Below are 13,209 nucleotides of genomic sequence, written 5' to 3' on the forward strand. Positions count from 1 at the left end.
GGGATGCTGGCATCACAAGTGGTGGCTTTACCCGCTACACCACAGTGTCAGCCCAGATGGATTTATTCTCGGCCGATTCCCCTTGTAACAAGTGGCAGCATATGTACAAGAAGTCACACCAGATGTCCTAACCCGGAGAGAACCAATGATCTTGCTCTCAGGAATAGCAGTGACCTTTTGTAATGCTGTAACAAGAACCAGTCATCAATTAATTTTAATTGGTGATTAAAAATTACCAATGTCAGGGCTGGTGCTGTGGCGCAGCAGGTTAACACCCTGACCTGCAGTGCTAGCATCCCATATGGGCACCTGTTCGAGACCCAGCTGCTCCACTTCCGATCCAGTTCTCTGCTATGGCCTGGGAAAGCAGTAGAGGATGGCCCAAGGCCTTGGGCCCCTGCACCCAGCATAGGAGACCTACCCAGAGGAAGCTCCTGGCTCCTGGCTTCAGATTGGTCCAGCTCCAGCCATGCGGCCAGCTGAGGAGTGAGCCAGAAGAAGGAAGACCTCTCTCTCTGCCTCTCTTCTCTCTGTGTAACTCTAACTTTCAAATAAATAAATAAATCTTTTTAAAAAATTACCAATGTCTACTTAATATTACAGGTGCCTGTTAAACACAGAAAAAAGGATTGAGGATTTTTTTTTTTTTCCTATCTGATGTGGCAGAAAATGTTCAGCCTAACAGCTTTTCAAGGTCAAACAGCTTCCTCCAGAATGCCGCCAGTCAGACCCAACTGGTAACCATCTCTGCTTTTTCCAAGTTTTATTTCCGTGAGGATGTGAGTGAATAAAAATGGCTGTAAACTCCAGTAAAGTGTTTGTCTACTTTTCTTACCAGTACTTGGGACATAGTACTGAAGGGCTAGGCTGATTGTCCCAGGTGAGGGAGGGTTTGGCCCTGGCTTTTAAAACACAGATGTCTGAGGTAGGTGTTTGGTCTAGTGGTTAGGATGCTGGTGGGGGCACCTGCATCCCATATCATGTGCCCAGATTCAAGTCCTGGCTGCGCCAAGTCCAGTTTCCTGCTAATGCACACCCTGGCATCCAGCGATGGCTCAAGACGTTAGGTTCCTGCACCCACGTGGGACACCTGGCTCCCAGCATCTGGGGAATGAACTAGTAGCTGCGATCTGTGTGTGTGTTTGTGTGTGTGTGTGTTTCTGCCTCTCAGGTGAATAAGAATCTACAAATCCACAGGTTTTGTCTTGCATCCTTACAACATATCCCTTGTTTCTGGTCAGCCAGCAGCCCCTCGATGTGAGTTCTAGAGCTAGGTGGCATGGCAGTATTTATTAATAAGTGAAAAACCACGGTATTTGTAGAGATTCACCCAAGAAAACGTCAAAGCATTTGTTCCTGTTGGGTTCACACTCAAACATCATCCTCTCTCTGCAGTCTTTGCATCCTTCCTGCAGGAGCCACAGGTCTTCAGATAAGCCCTAACGCAGAACTGGCACTGTGGTGCAGCAGGCTGAGCCACGGTCTGCAATGCCAGCATCCCATATTGGAGAGATGCTTTGAATCCTGGCTGCTCTGCTTCCAATCCAGTTCCCTGCTAACACGCATGAGAAATCAATGGAAGGTGGTCCAAGTGCTGTGGACCCACAACCCATGTGGGAGACTCAGATGGAGTTCTGGGCTCCTGGCTTCATTCTGGCCTAGCCCTGGCTTTTGCAGCCATTTGGGAAGGGAGCCTATGAATGGAAGAATCCTCTTTGTCTCTCACTCTTTCTCTGTCACTACTCTCAAATAAATAAGTAAATAAATCTTTTGAAAACAAGTCTAGGGCCCATGTTGTGGCATAGCAGGTAGACACCATCTGCTACGCCAGCATCCCAATGGGCGCTGATTGGTGTCCCAGTTTCTCTGATTCCAATGCAGCTCCTTCCTAATGCTCTTTTAAAGCAGTGGAGGAATGGCCCAGGTGTTTGGACCCCTGCCACCCACATGGGAGACTCAGATGGAGCTCCTGGCTCCTGGCTTCAGCCTGGCTCAGCTCTGGCTGTTGTGGCCATCTGGGGAGTGAACCAGCAGACAAAGGATCTCTCTCTCTCTCTAACTCTGACTTTCAAATGAATAAATAAATGTTTAAAAAAAAAATCCTTGGACCAGCGCTGTGGCGCAGCGGGTTAAAGCCCCAGCCTGTAGTGCTAATATCCCATATGGTCACTGGTTCAAGTCCCCACTGCTCCACGTCCAGTCCAGCTCCCTGCTAATGCACCTGGGAAAGCAGCGGAGGATGGCCCAAGTCCCTGGTCCCCTGAACCTACGCGAGAGACCCAGAAGAAGCTCCTGGCTCCTGGCTTCAGATCAGCACAGCTCCAACCATTGTGGCCTTCTGAGGAGTGATAGCGAATGGAAGACCTCTTTCTCTCCCTCTGTTTCTACCTCTCTCTGTAACTCTGTCTTTTAAATAAATAAAATAAATCTTTTATAAAAAAAAAATCCTAATGCTAGTCTTTTCTTTGTTTGGTAAGAAAATCTCTCTTGGACATAGCAATAAATAAATAGACGAATAGAATATAACAGAGAAACGTTTGTAAACATAAATTTATATATAATATGTATGGCTTTGTAAATTAAGGAGAAGATTGGGGCCGGCACTGTGGCAAAGCTGGTAAAGCTGCCACCTGCATTGCTGGCATCCCATAGGGGTGCCGGTTCAGGGCCCGGCTGCTCCACTTCCGGCCCAGCTCTCTGTATGGCCTGGGAAAGCAGTAGAAGATGGCCCAAGCCGTTGAGTCCCTGCACCCGTGTGGGAGACCTGGAAGAAGCTCCTGGCTCCTGGCTTCGGATCAGCGCAGCTCTGGCCATTGCAGCCAACTGGGGAGTGAACCAGCGGATGGAAGGCCTCTCTCTGTCTCTCTCTGCCTTTCCTTCTCTCTGTGTATAACTCTGACTTTCAAATAAATAAATAAATCCTTAAAAAATTTAAGAAGAAACTTGAGTCTACTCAGAGTGAATTAAATCATCACCATACACGATATACAATGAATTTCAAATAGATTAAAGATGTAAATGTATGCATATATACACATGGGCACACACACTTAATTCTGAAATAGCGTATAAAAAATAAAAGCCAAAAGCAAGATTGATAAGTTTGATATGAAAACTACACCTTCAACTTGACAAGATACGATACCGTTTATGGATTTGTTACCCTGCATTGTATGTTCTGGATTAATGTATCAGGACCTTATAAATGTTTCCTTTTGCCAGCCAGCAAGATGTCAAGCTCTGTGAGTAGAGGATGCTGCTGGGACCCGGTGGGAGAAAGAAGCCTTTCTCATCCAGACCCTGTGGGCCCCTCTAGGCAGGCCCCTGCAGTGTGCCTGGCTCCTGCAGTGCCTGCACTTTGTGGTGGGCTGCCTCTGGCATGGCACCTGTTGTGAGGCCCCCACAACCAGAACCCCTCTGGGGGGGGGGACTTTGCACCCTCAGTGAACCCCTCTGCCTCCCAGCAAGCCTTGACCAAGTCTCCTCCAGTGAAGCCTGGATTTCAGCCTGGAGGGTAATGGCTCCTCCCTACACCTGCCGTCCCTGAAGTATGCTTCCGAGCTGTCTTCATTGCCTACCAGCCAACCCCCCATAATGCCCGTCCTTTGTCGTGGTTAATAATTCTTCAGAGTAAATGGTCCTTAATGGAATGCCTATGGTTTTCTTTCTCCTGATTGGCCCGTGACTAGTATAGCACTGTACCAGGAGTGGGTGTCACCCCAAAAATAGACCCATGAAGACAGGCTCTGAGGATTTGGTTGCACCCTTGGGCATGAGCCCAGTGCTGAGTTCCTGGCCAGTAAGACACGGAATGCTAATAACCCATTGCCTGCCGTGGCACCACGATTAAACAAGCTATCACCTGCGGTGGGTTGTGATGGAGTGTGTATCACAGGACCTGTGTCGCCAGCACATTGACTGCTCTGGCAGTAACGATGACTGTCAAGGCTGTATTATGCAATGGGAGTTTTGAATGCACTTCGTCAGTTCCAGAAGAAAATGACAAGCCTTTAACTCCAAGTTCAAATCACGGTCTGAGAACCGGAGAGCATCCAGGACGGCCTTTTATTCTTCTAGTCATAGGGATGAAACTACTAAGAATCAAACACATTTTGAGTGAGGAAATACTAAATTATGGTGCTAATTGTATCCATAATCTCATCAAGTTTCTCATTGCCATTGAGATAGGTGTTGATTTAAACGGTGATGATACGCTCCCAGGCTGGCAAAGCCAAACGGTGGGATTTATCCGCCAAAGACAAGCTGGGCTCTTCCATTAGGGCAGGAGGAGGATATCAGTAGTCAGCCGCCTTGACTGGCAGAGATCTTTGGTAGTCGGTGCGTCCCAGGCACACCTACTAAAATGTCACTTGATGTATACAGCAGGACAAAACTTAGGTCACGGCGCCGTGCCTCAACAGGCTAATCCTCCGCCTTGCGGCGCCGGCACCCCGGGTTCTAGTCCCGGTCGGGGTGCCGGATTCTGTCCCAGTTGCTCCTCTTCCAGGCCAGCTCTCTGCTGTGGCCCGGGAAGGCAGTGGAGGATGGCCCAGGTGCTTGGGCCCTGCACCTCATGGGAGACCAGGAGAAGCACCTGGCTCCTGCCTTCGGATCAGCGCGGTGCGCTGGCCACAGTGTGCCGGCTGCGGCAGCCATTGGAGGGTGAACCAATGGCAAAGGAAGACCTTTCTCTCTGTCTCTTTCTCTCACTGTCCACTCTGCCTGTCAAAAAAATAAAAAAATAAAAAAATTTAAAAACTTAGGTCTGGGAGCCAAAACCTGGCTAGAGTTGCCACAGTGGAAGAGTCGCCACCTCTGACCCAGATCCCAGACCTGGACTGAAGGAAAGAGGATTCCTACCCTGCTGCCCCAGTACTCACCGTGACTCTCCAGCCACACTTCCCCCTGAGGGCTCTGTAATCGCTAGCAAAAATGGCTGCTTTTCGGAGAAAAGGAAATATTCAGACATCTTCGTGATTATTACACACTGGCTCTAAAAGAATGCTAATTCCGGGGCATCCAAAACACCGCTGTGGCTCAGCAGCCAGAATGAAGGCTTACAGTGCTCAGGGGATAGAAGGACTCTTCGCTCAAGTCTGAAACACAGTCGACCACGACGGCCTGGACCCGTTCTGGGGCTGATTCCCCTGTCCTGAAAGTGTCCTTGGAACAGACGTGATTGGCCACTGCAAGAATTCTCACACTGCTTCTCTGACCTTTGATTTGGGGGCCAACTACGGTAAGAAGGGGTAACTGGAAGCCCCCAAAACTTCCCTCCCTGTCAATAAAATGCATCAGAAGCAATATCACAACCCTGAGGAACTTGTCCTGGGGATCAACGCCACCATTGACATGGCTTTCACTTACACAGAAGACAGATAAGGGCTTAGAAGTAGCTAGCAAGTATTGGGTCCATACCATAACAAACAGGTAACAAAAATTGCAGCTGCTGTCCCAGATGCACTATCTTTAAAATACATATAAGTTATTTGAAAGGCAGAATTACAGAAAGAGGGAAGCAGAGAGAGACAGACAGACAGACAGAGACAGAGAGGGCATCTTCCATCCATTGGTTCACTCCTCAAATGGTTGCAATGGCTGGGACTGGACCAGGCCTAAGCCAGGAGCCTGAAACTCCTTCTAGGTCTCCTCTGCAGATGGCAGGGGCCCAAGCACTTGGGCCATCTATCACTGCTTTCCCAGGCGCTTTAGCAGGGAGCTGGATTGGAAGTGGAGCAGCTGGGACTTGAACAAGTGCCTCTGTGCAGGGTTGGCATTACAGGAGCCAGCTTAGCACCACAACACTGGCCCCCAGATGTACTATCTTAACTGGAACAAATTAATGTGCCAGTGGAACTTGGTATACAGTTATTGACATAATATCGTTTGCTCCTTAGCAATTTGCAAAGACCTCAAGAAGTTTGCTTTTTCCTGGCAAAGTCATAATATATTTTGACTCTTGCCTGAAGGCTGTGTCAGTTCTCCTGCCCTCTGCCAGGAGATAGCTCACAGACCTTGACCATCATGATAGTCCACAAATATCCCATTGCTCATGACATTGATGGCATTATGCTGCTTGGAAGTGACGAGCAGAAAGGAACATGGACTTGGGTGCCTAATAAAACATATAAAAACTGGAGGATGGAAGAAAAACACTACAAAAATCCCAGCCCTTAATTTCAATAAAGTTTCTAGGGGTCCAATGGTTTGGAGTACATTAAAAAAAATCCACTCAAAAATGAGAGGTAAGTTGCACCTCATACTAGGTACCGTGGAAAATGAGACACGATGCTTGGTAGATCCTGTGGATTCTGAAGGCAATATATATCCTATGTGACTGTGCTATTTCAACCCATCTCCAGAGTCCCTCTTTTTTTTTTTTAGAAAGAGAGAGGTAGAGACAGAGAGAGAGGTCTTCCATCCACTTGGTTCACTACCCAGATGGCCACCACAGCTCCAGCTGTGCTGATCCAAAGCCAGGAGCCAGGAGCTTCTTCTGGGTCTCCCACGCGGGTGTAGGGGCCCAAGGACTTGGGTCATCTTCTACTGCTTTCCCAGGCCATAGGAGACAGCTGGATAGGAAAAGGAGCAGCTGGGATTCGAACCGGCACCCATATGGGATGCCGGCACTGCAGGCCAGGGCGTTAACCCGCTGCACCACAGCACCGGCCCCCAGAATCACTCTTAAGGTGACCATTTTTGAGTTGGGACCAGAGAAAGAGAGGGCCTGCAGCTGGTTTGAATGACAGAGGAGCCTCTACAGCACATCAGGCCGATGGTCAGCTGCTCCAATGATACTCAGAATGTGGCGTAAGGGATATTATGTGCAGCCTCTGTCGGGCTCTCGTAGGAGAATCCCAAGGTAGACCTCTAGTAATTAGGAGCAAATTGATATCCTTTTCTGAAGATAACTATTCTTCTTTTTAAGAGACAGTTGCTTGCTTGCTGCTGTGCCTTGGTAGACACTGACCGTGGCCTAGCAGGGATCACGTGGCCTGAGCTTCCGCTCATGGTCTGGGTATTGTTAGACTACCTGGTCGTGAAGCTGGGCCTGCCCAGCAATGATCTGTCAGGAGATGGCAGTGGTACAGGACAGACCTAGCATGCTGGGGCAGGTCTTAGAGGTAGAAGCATCACGGTGTGTGAACTGGAGGCTCCCACGCTTGCAACACCAAACCCTGTTTTACTGCTTCTTTTTCCGAAACCCATACTTGTGGCCTTCTGGGGTATTCTCAACAACCAACTGGCTAAGAAATCAAGTCTGGTTTACAGATGGGTCTGTTTGACGTGTTGCTTCCACCCAAAAGTGAACAGCTAAAGCACCATAGCCCTACCCAAAGGTGACCCTGAAGGGTGGTGGTGGAAGCAACTTCCAGTGGTGCCTGTGGTTGCCCAGCGTGTCTGAACTGAGAAATGGCCGGGGAGCCCCCTAATCTGTGGCTAGTTGCTGGCATTTGGCTACATAGTGAGGGACTTGGAAGAAACAGCGCTGGAAGATGGGTGACAAGCAAGCCTGCTAGGATTCTGTGGCTAGTTCTCGCAGGATGGGTGCAGATTGTAAAGGTATTCCTGTCCTATGTTAGTGCCCACCAAAGGGCATCCACAACAGAGGAGGTTCTTATTAATCAAGTTTACCACATAGTGAAGGGGTCAGTAGCCTCATTTCCCACATATCCACTGCTTGTACAGTGGGCCTGTGGCTAACATGGCCATTGAGGCAGGCATAGAGGCCATGTATGGGCTCAGCAGCATGGACTTCCCCTTGGCAACGCTGACACAACTACTGCTGAGTGCCTAATCTGTCAAGAACCAAACTAATACTGAAACCGCAACATGGCACCAACACTATGGCTAACAGCCATCTACCTGGTGACAGGTGGATTATACTGGACCCCTCCCATCATGAAGGGGGCAGATTTGTCTTCACGGAAAGAGACACCTATTCTGGACAGGGAACACCTTCCCGGCTCAAAATGCTCCTCCCAGCACCACCATCCACATACTCACAGAGTGTCTTCTCCATGGCGACATTTCCCATTGCTTTGCTTCTAAGCACGGAGTCAATTTCACAACAAAGGAGGTGGTGACGTAAGCGCATGCCCATGAAATTAGCACAGCTCAACACCCAGAAGGCGTTGATCTAACTGAAGGATTGGTGGTTCAGTGAAGATTCGGTGGTGACGGTTGGAAGACATCACCCTTAAAGTGCGGAATCCTAGCTTACTGCACGGCCAGGGTATAGGTGCCCAGGGACCCCAGGGTGGTAGTGGGAGTAGCGCTTCTCATCCTAGACATCTTGAGCAATGATAGTTTGGAAGTCTTAGTTCCCAGAAGATGCTTCAGCCAGGAACTCAACCATGGTTTCTCTGTTGTGGGACCTATAACAGACCAGTGCCTTGGGCTTTGTATGCCCCAAGTCAATGGGCAGCAAAAGTGTAACCATTGGCTGGAATGATCAGTCCTGAGGACCAGTGGTAGATTGTATTGCTGGAACATGAAGGAAGCCAAAAGGGCTTTTTGGAATATGGATTACTTCCACGCCCAATAGGAAATTAAGGTTAATGAAAATCCTCCAGCAACCAAAACAGGTGAGACAATTGAAGGACTCAGACACTTTGGTAATGAACCTGACCAGCTGAGGTTCTGCCTGAATGGAAGAGGAAGGCCATGTATTTCCAGAAAGAAGAACTGTAGGGGCTTTGAACATTTTTCTCATTTGCATTCATTTGTACATTCTAAGCATTTTTGTTTTAATTTGAGATACAAGTTTTTAGAGGTTAAACTTAAAATTTAGTCCTTAGGTTTCAGAATATTTGATGGAACAGAGACAAAACCTGAGGAATAATTATTACAGCCAACAATGGAAACTGATTCTTGGCATTGGGCATCTTCTCATTTTGGAGAAAGGGAATGAACCTGACTTGTCAGAAGTATAACTGTATCATGTGAGATGGAAATGTACAAGGGCACATCAACTGGTTTGTGGAAAGTAGAATTAAGAGATAAAAAAATATAAACTTTATTTCTAAAGACAAACTCCATCAAGTTCAAGACACTTTTTAAAAAATATTTATTTTATTTATTTGAAAGAGTTACAGAGAGAGAGGTGGGAGATAGAGAGAGAGTTTTTCCATCCACTGGTTCACTCCCCAAATGACTGCAACGGCCAGAGCTGAGCTGATCTGAAGCCAGGAGTCAGGAGCTTCTTCTGGGTCTCCCACATGGGTGCAGGGGCCCAGGGACTTGGGCCACCTTCCACTGCTTTCCCAGGCCATAGCAGAGAGCTGGATTGGAAGCGGAGCAGAAGGGACTCGAACCGGCGCCCATATGGGATGCCGGCACTGCAGGCTGGGGCTTTAATCTGCTGCGCCACAATGCCGGCCCCCAAGACACTTTCCAAAGTGACGATTTAGTGAGGGTTCTGAGAATTGACACATTTTAGTGCAGTTCCTTTTACATCATTAATTAAAGAGAAATGGATGCCCTTCAAAGATTCTTTAAGATTAGGCCAGCATTTTGATGGGGAGTGTAAAGCCACTGCCTGTGATGCCAGCATCCCATATGGGCACCAGTTCATGTCCCAGCTGCTCCACTTCCAATCCACTTCCAATCCAGCTCCCTGCTAATGGCTCGGGAAAAGCAGTGGAAGAAAGCCCAAATATTTGGGCCCCTGCCACCCACATGAGAGACCTGGATTAAGCTCCTGGCTTTGGCCTGGCCTAGTGCTGGCCATTGCAGCCACCTAGGGAGTGAATCAGTGGATGGAAGATTCTCTCTCTCAGTCCTCTCTCTCTGTATCTCTGACTTTCAAAATGAATACATAAACCTAAAAAAATCAGAAAACAAAGAAGTCAGGAGTCGTCAAATCAGGACTATACGCTGAGTACTTAATGATTTTCCATCGAAACCACTCAAAATTGCCCTTGTTTGATGAGAGGGACAAGCAGGACCATCGCTGCAGTGGAGGATTCTCTTGTGATTTCCCGTGTTTTATTGCTGAAACTCTAACATCCTCAAAACACGTTCCTACTAAGCAGACGTCATCATTCTTTGATCGTCCAGAAAGTCAACCAGCAAAGTGCCTTGAGCATCCCCCAGAATGTCACTGTGACCTTCACTCTTGGCTGGGTCCACTCTTCTGTGACCGGACCACTTCCACATCTTGATCGTCATTGGTCTAAGCTTTGTCTCCAGGACCGGACTGCAAACAGACACGTTTCACTTCCTGTTATAACTCTTCTAAGAAATGCTTCAAGAGCTCCATCTCACTTGTTTATAAAATTTCCATTGAAATCTCTAGTAATTGGTCCTCTTCAAATGGGGGCAAAAATAAGTTTTTTGTTTTGTTTTGCCATATAATGGACTTAATCCACTTTATTTTTCTTGTGTAGAAACCTATGTTGTGGGGCCAGCATGGTGGCTAGTAGGTTAAAGCCGCCACCTGCATTGCCAGCATCCCATATGGGCACTGGTTCGAGTCTCGGCTGCTCCATTGTCAATCCAGCTCTCTGCTATGTCCTGGGAAAGCAGTAGAAGATGGCCCAAGTGCTTGGGCCTCTGCATCTGTGTGGGATACCTGGAAGAAGCTCTGGCTCCTGGCTTTGGATTGGCACAGTTCCAACTGTTGAGGCCATCTGGGGAGTGAACCAGTAGATGGAAGACCTCTCTCTCTCTCTCTCTCTTTCTCTCTATGCCTCTGCCTGTTACTCTGCCTTTCAAATAAATAAAACTTAAAAAAAAAAAAAAAAGGCAGGAGCATATTTGGTTGCACAAAGACTATGAAATCCATGCAGTTTTTTCAAGATACAAACAATCCAGAACTTTCTGAAGACACTTCCTAGACTTGTTTCATTGTTCAAAAGTTTCAAACTCTGCAGAAGGACACATATGAAAGTGTGGACTGAGACTGCTATCAGTGGATGGACCCGCAGTCCCTAATGCACTTGTTGCCTTCTCTGTGATAACGGAGTGGACCCCATGGATCAGTCTTTCTCCTTGGCTAGGCAGTACTGAGGTCTGGGGGGGCTTCTTTTCCAGGCAGATACCCACAGTGCCCGGCTGCAGCTTCCACAGCTCCGCAGCTGCGGGCCACTCGTGCGGCACCTGCCATGCACGGCTTACCTCACATCCCCCTGAATGACTTCCCCAGACACTGCCACTGGCACGCCACGTCCCCGCGGATGGCTCCCCTGGCACCCTCTCAGATGGATCTGCACCTACCACAAACCTCAGCACGCAGGGAGCCAAGGTTGCAACCTCTGTAAAGGGTTCTGGCCTTCGGCTTGAGGAAGTGGGGAGCGGCCGCTTCCTGCTATCCCTGTATTCTTTAGAGGTCTCTACTGCTCTCAAGATTTCAGGTTTTAAAGTTCTACAAATATGCTCCTCCGCTCCAATCCACTGTTACAATTCATGTCAAACTTTCACTGTTCATATCGTGTGGCTGCCTCTCCTGATTAAATCCTGGGTAGGCACAAAACTAAAATCAAAACAAAGACTTGAAGAAAATATATTACTAATGGATTAGCATCCAGCATATATTAAGATTTTAATTTTAAAAACCCTATAAGTTGAGGGCCGGCGCTGTGGCACAGCGGGTTAACGCCCTGGCCTGAAGTGCCGGCATCCCATATGTGCACCGGTTTGAGACCCAGCTGCTCCACTTCCAATCCAGCCCTCTGCTGTGGCCTGGGAAATCGGAAGATGGCCCAAGCTCTTGGGCCCCTGCACCCACATTGAGAGACCCAGAAGCTCCTGGCTCCTGGCTTCAGATCGGCACAGCTCCGGCCGTTGTGGCCAAATGGGGAGTGAACCATCTCTCTCTCTGCCTGTCCTCTCTCCGTGTAACTCTTTCAAATAAGTAAATAAATCTTTTAAAAAAAAATCCTGTAAGTTGAAAAGAAAAAATAGAAAATTTGAAAATTTTCAGAGGGAGTAGGTAATAATAATAGTAACCAAGGAAATCATTTCATTCAATGTTCAAATTTAAAAGCTTGTGAATACCAAGTGGTAAGAGTACAGAACATACTGATAGCTGGCTGGTGGGAATCCGAAGGCTATCTCAGACTTAGAATACTCAATGTGGGGGCCGGTGCTGTGGCACAGGGTAAGCCCCTGCCTGTGGTGCCAGCATCCCATATGGATGGAACTTCCAGGCTCCTGGCTTTGGCCTGGCCCAGCCCAGACGTTACGGCCATTTGGGAGAGAACTACTAGATGGAAGCTCACCGCTCGCTCTCCCCCCTTCTCTGCAACTTTTTCAAATAAACAAATCTTAAAAAAAAAAAAAAAAAAAAGGGCCATGAAATGAAAATGAAACAGTGGTTTTCCAGTACACTGAATGTTATGCCAAGAACAGAAGAACCTACTGACCTAACGTACTGCCTAGAATTTCTAGGTCAAGTTGCTGGGAGGGCGAGATCTAGACAGAGCCCAATGAACTTCAGGAGTTAAGATGGAACTGAGGACTACGGGAGAAGGCAGCCAGTTTCCTGACCAGAGAGGAGATGCAGAGACAACGCCAGAACTCTGCAGGTGTACTGCAGCATCCAGCAAGACTGCTGAGCACACGGATGGGAAGGGACCACCTGACTGGGGGCACCTGTGTAGCCTAGTGTTGACCATCTCCATGCCCCGCCCCCTTTCAGAGTACCTGGTTTTAAATCCTCAGGCTCCTGACTCCAGCTTCCTACCAACAGGGTCAATTGCATTACCTCCCACCTGGGAGACCCAGGTCGTTCCCAGCTCCTGGTTCTGATCTGGCCCAGCCACAGCCAGGGCGGACAGTTGGGAAGTGAGTCACCAGGTGGGAGCACACTCTTTCTGCCTCTCAAATAACAAAAACATCATCAAGCAAGCAAATCGGAAGCCACCACCACCGAGGGGCATCAAAAAACTGACACTGTTGTGAGCAGAACCAGATTTTGCATGTCAGCCTGTGGCCCAGCAGTCAATTATCTGTACCATGTTAATGGAAGCCCAGTCTTACTTTGCATGCAATCTGAACTTAAAAGGCAAAGTCACAAAATGATTAAGCTTTCAAAATAGAAAAACAAGATAGTGATGGCTACTCCTCTGTGGAAGATCAACTTGTCCGTCACCCCCACTCCAGCTGGGATTTCTAAGGCTCCTCTCTCCACTGAACAATACTATCAGTTACCGCCTGCCCTCTGAAAGTAAAAAACGGAGGACACTGCCCACCCCGCCCCCAAAC

The 13,209-nt window shown here is 48.2% G+C and overlaps 1 protein-coding gene across 1 annotated transcript in view; it reads left to right on the forward strand.

The window, feature by feature from the left end:
* LOC133756617 (uncharacterized) overlaps positions 1–633 on the forward strand; it is a 167,765-nt gene extending 167,132 nt beyond the window's left edge. The window contains exon 48 of the mRNA XM_062187238.1: positions 604–633. Within this exon, the coding sequence (XP_062043222.1) occupies positions 604–633 (30 nt within the window). The remainder of the gene's footprint in view (positions 1–603) is intronic.
* The last annotated feature ends 12,576 nt before the right edge of the window (positions 634–13,209 follow it).

The sequence above is a fragment of the Lepus europaeus genome, chromosome 3 (genome assembly GCF_033115175.1).
Source record: "Lepus europaeus isolate LE1 chromosome 3, mLepTim1.pri, whole genome shotgun sequence".
In the NCBI taxonomy this organism is placed as follows: Eukaryota; Metazoa; Chordata; class Mammalia; order Lagomorpha; family Leporidae; genus Lepus; species Lepus europaeus.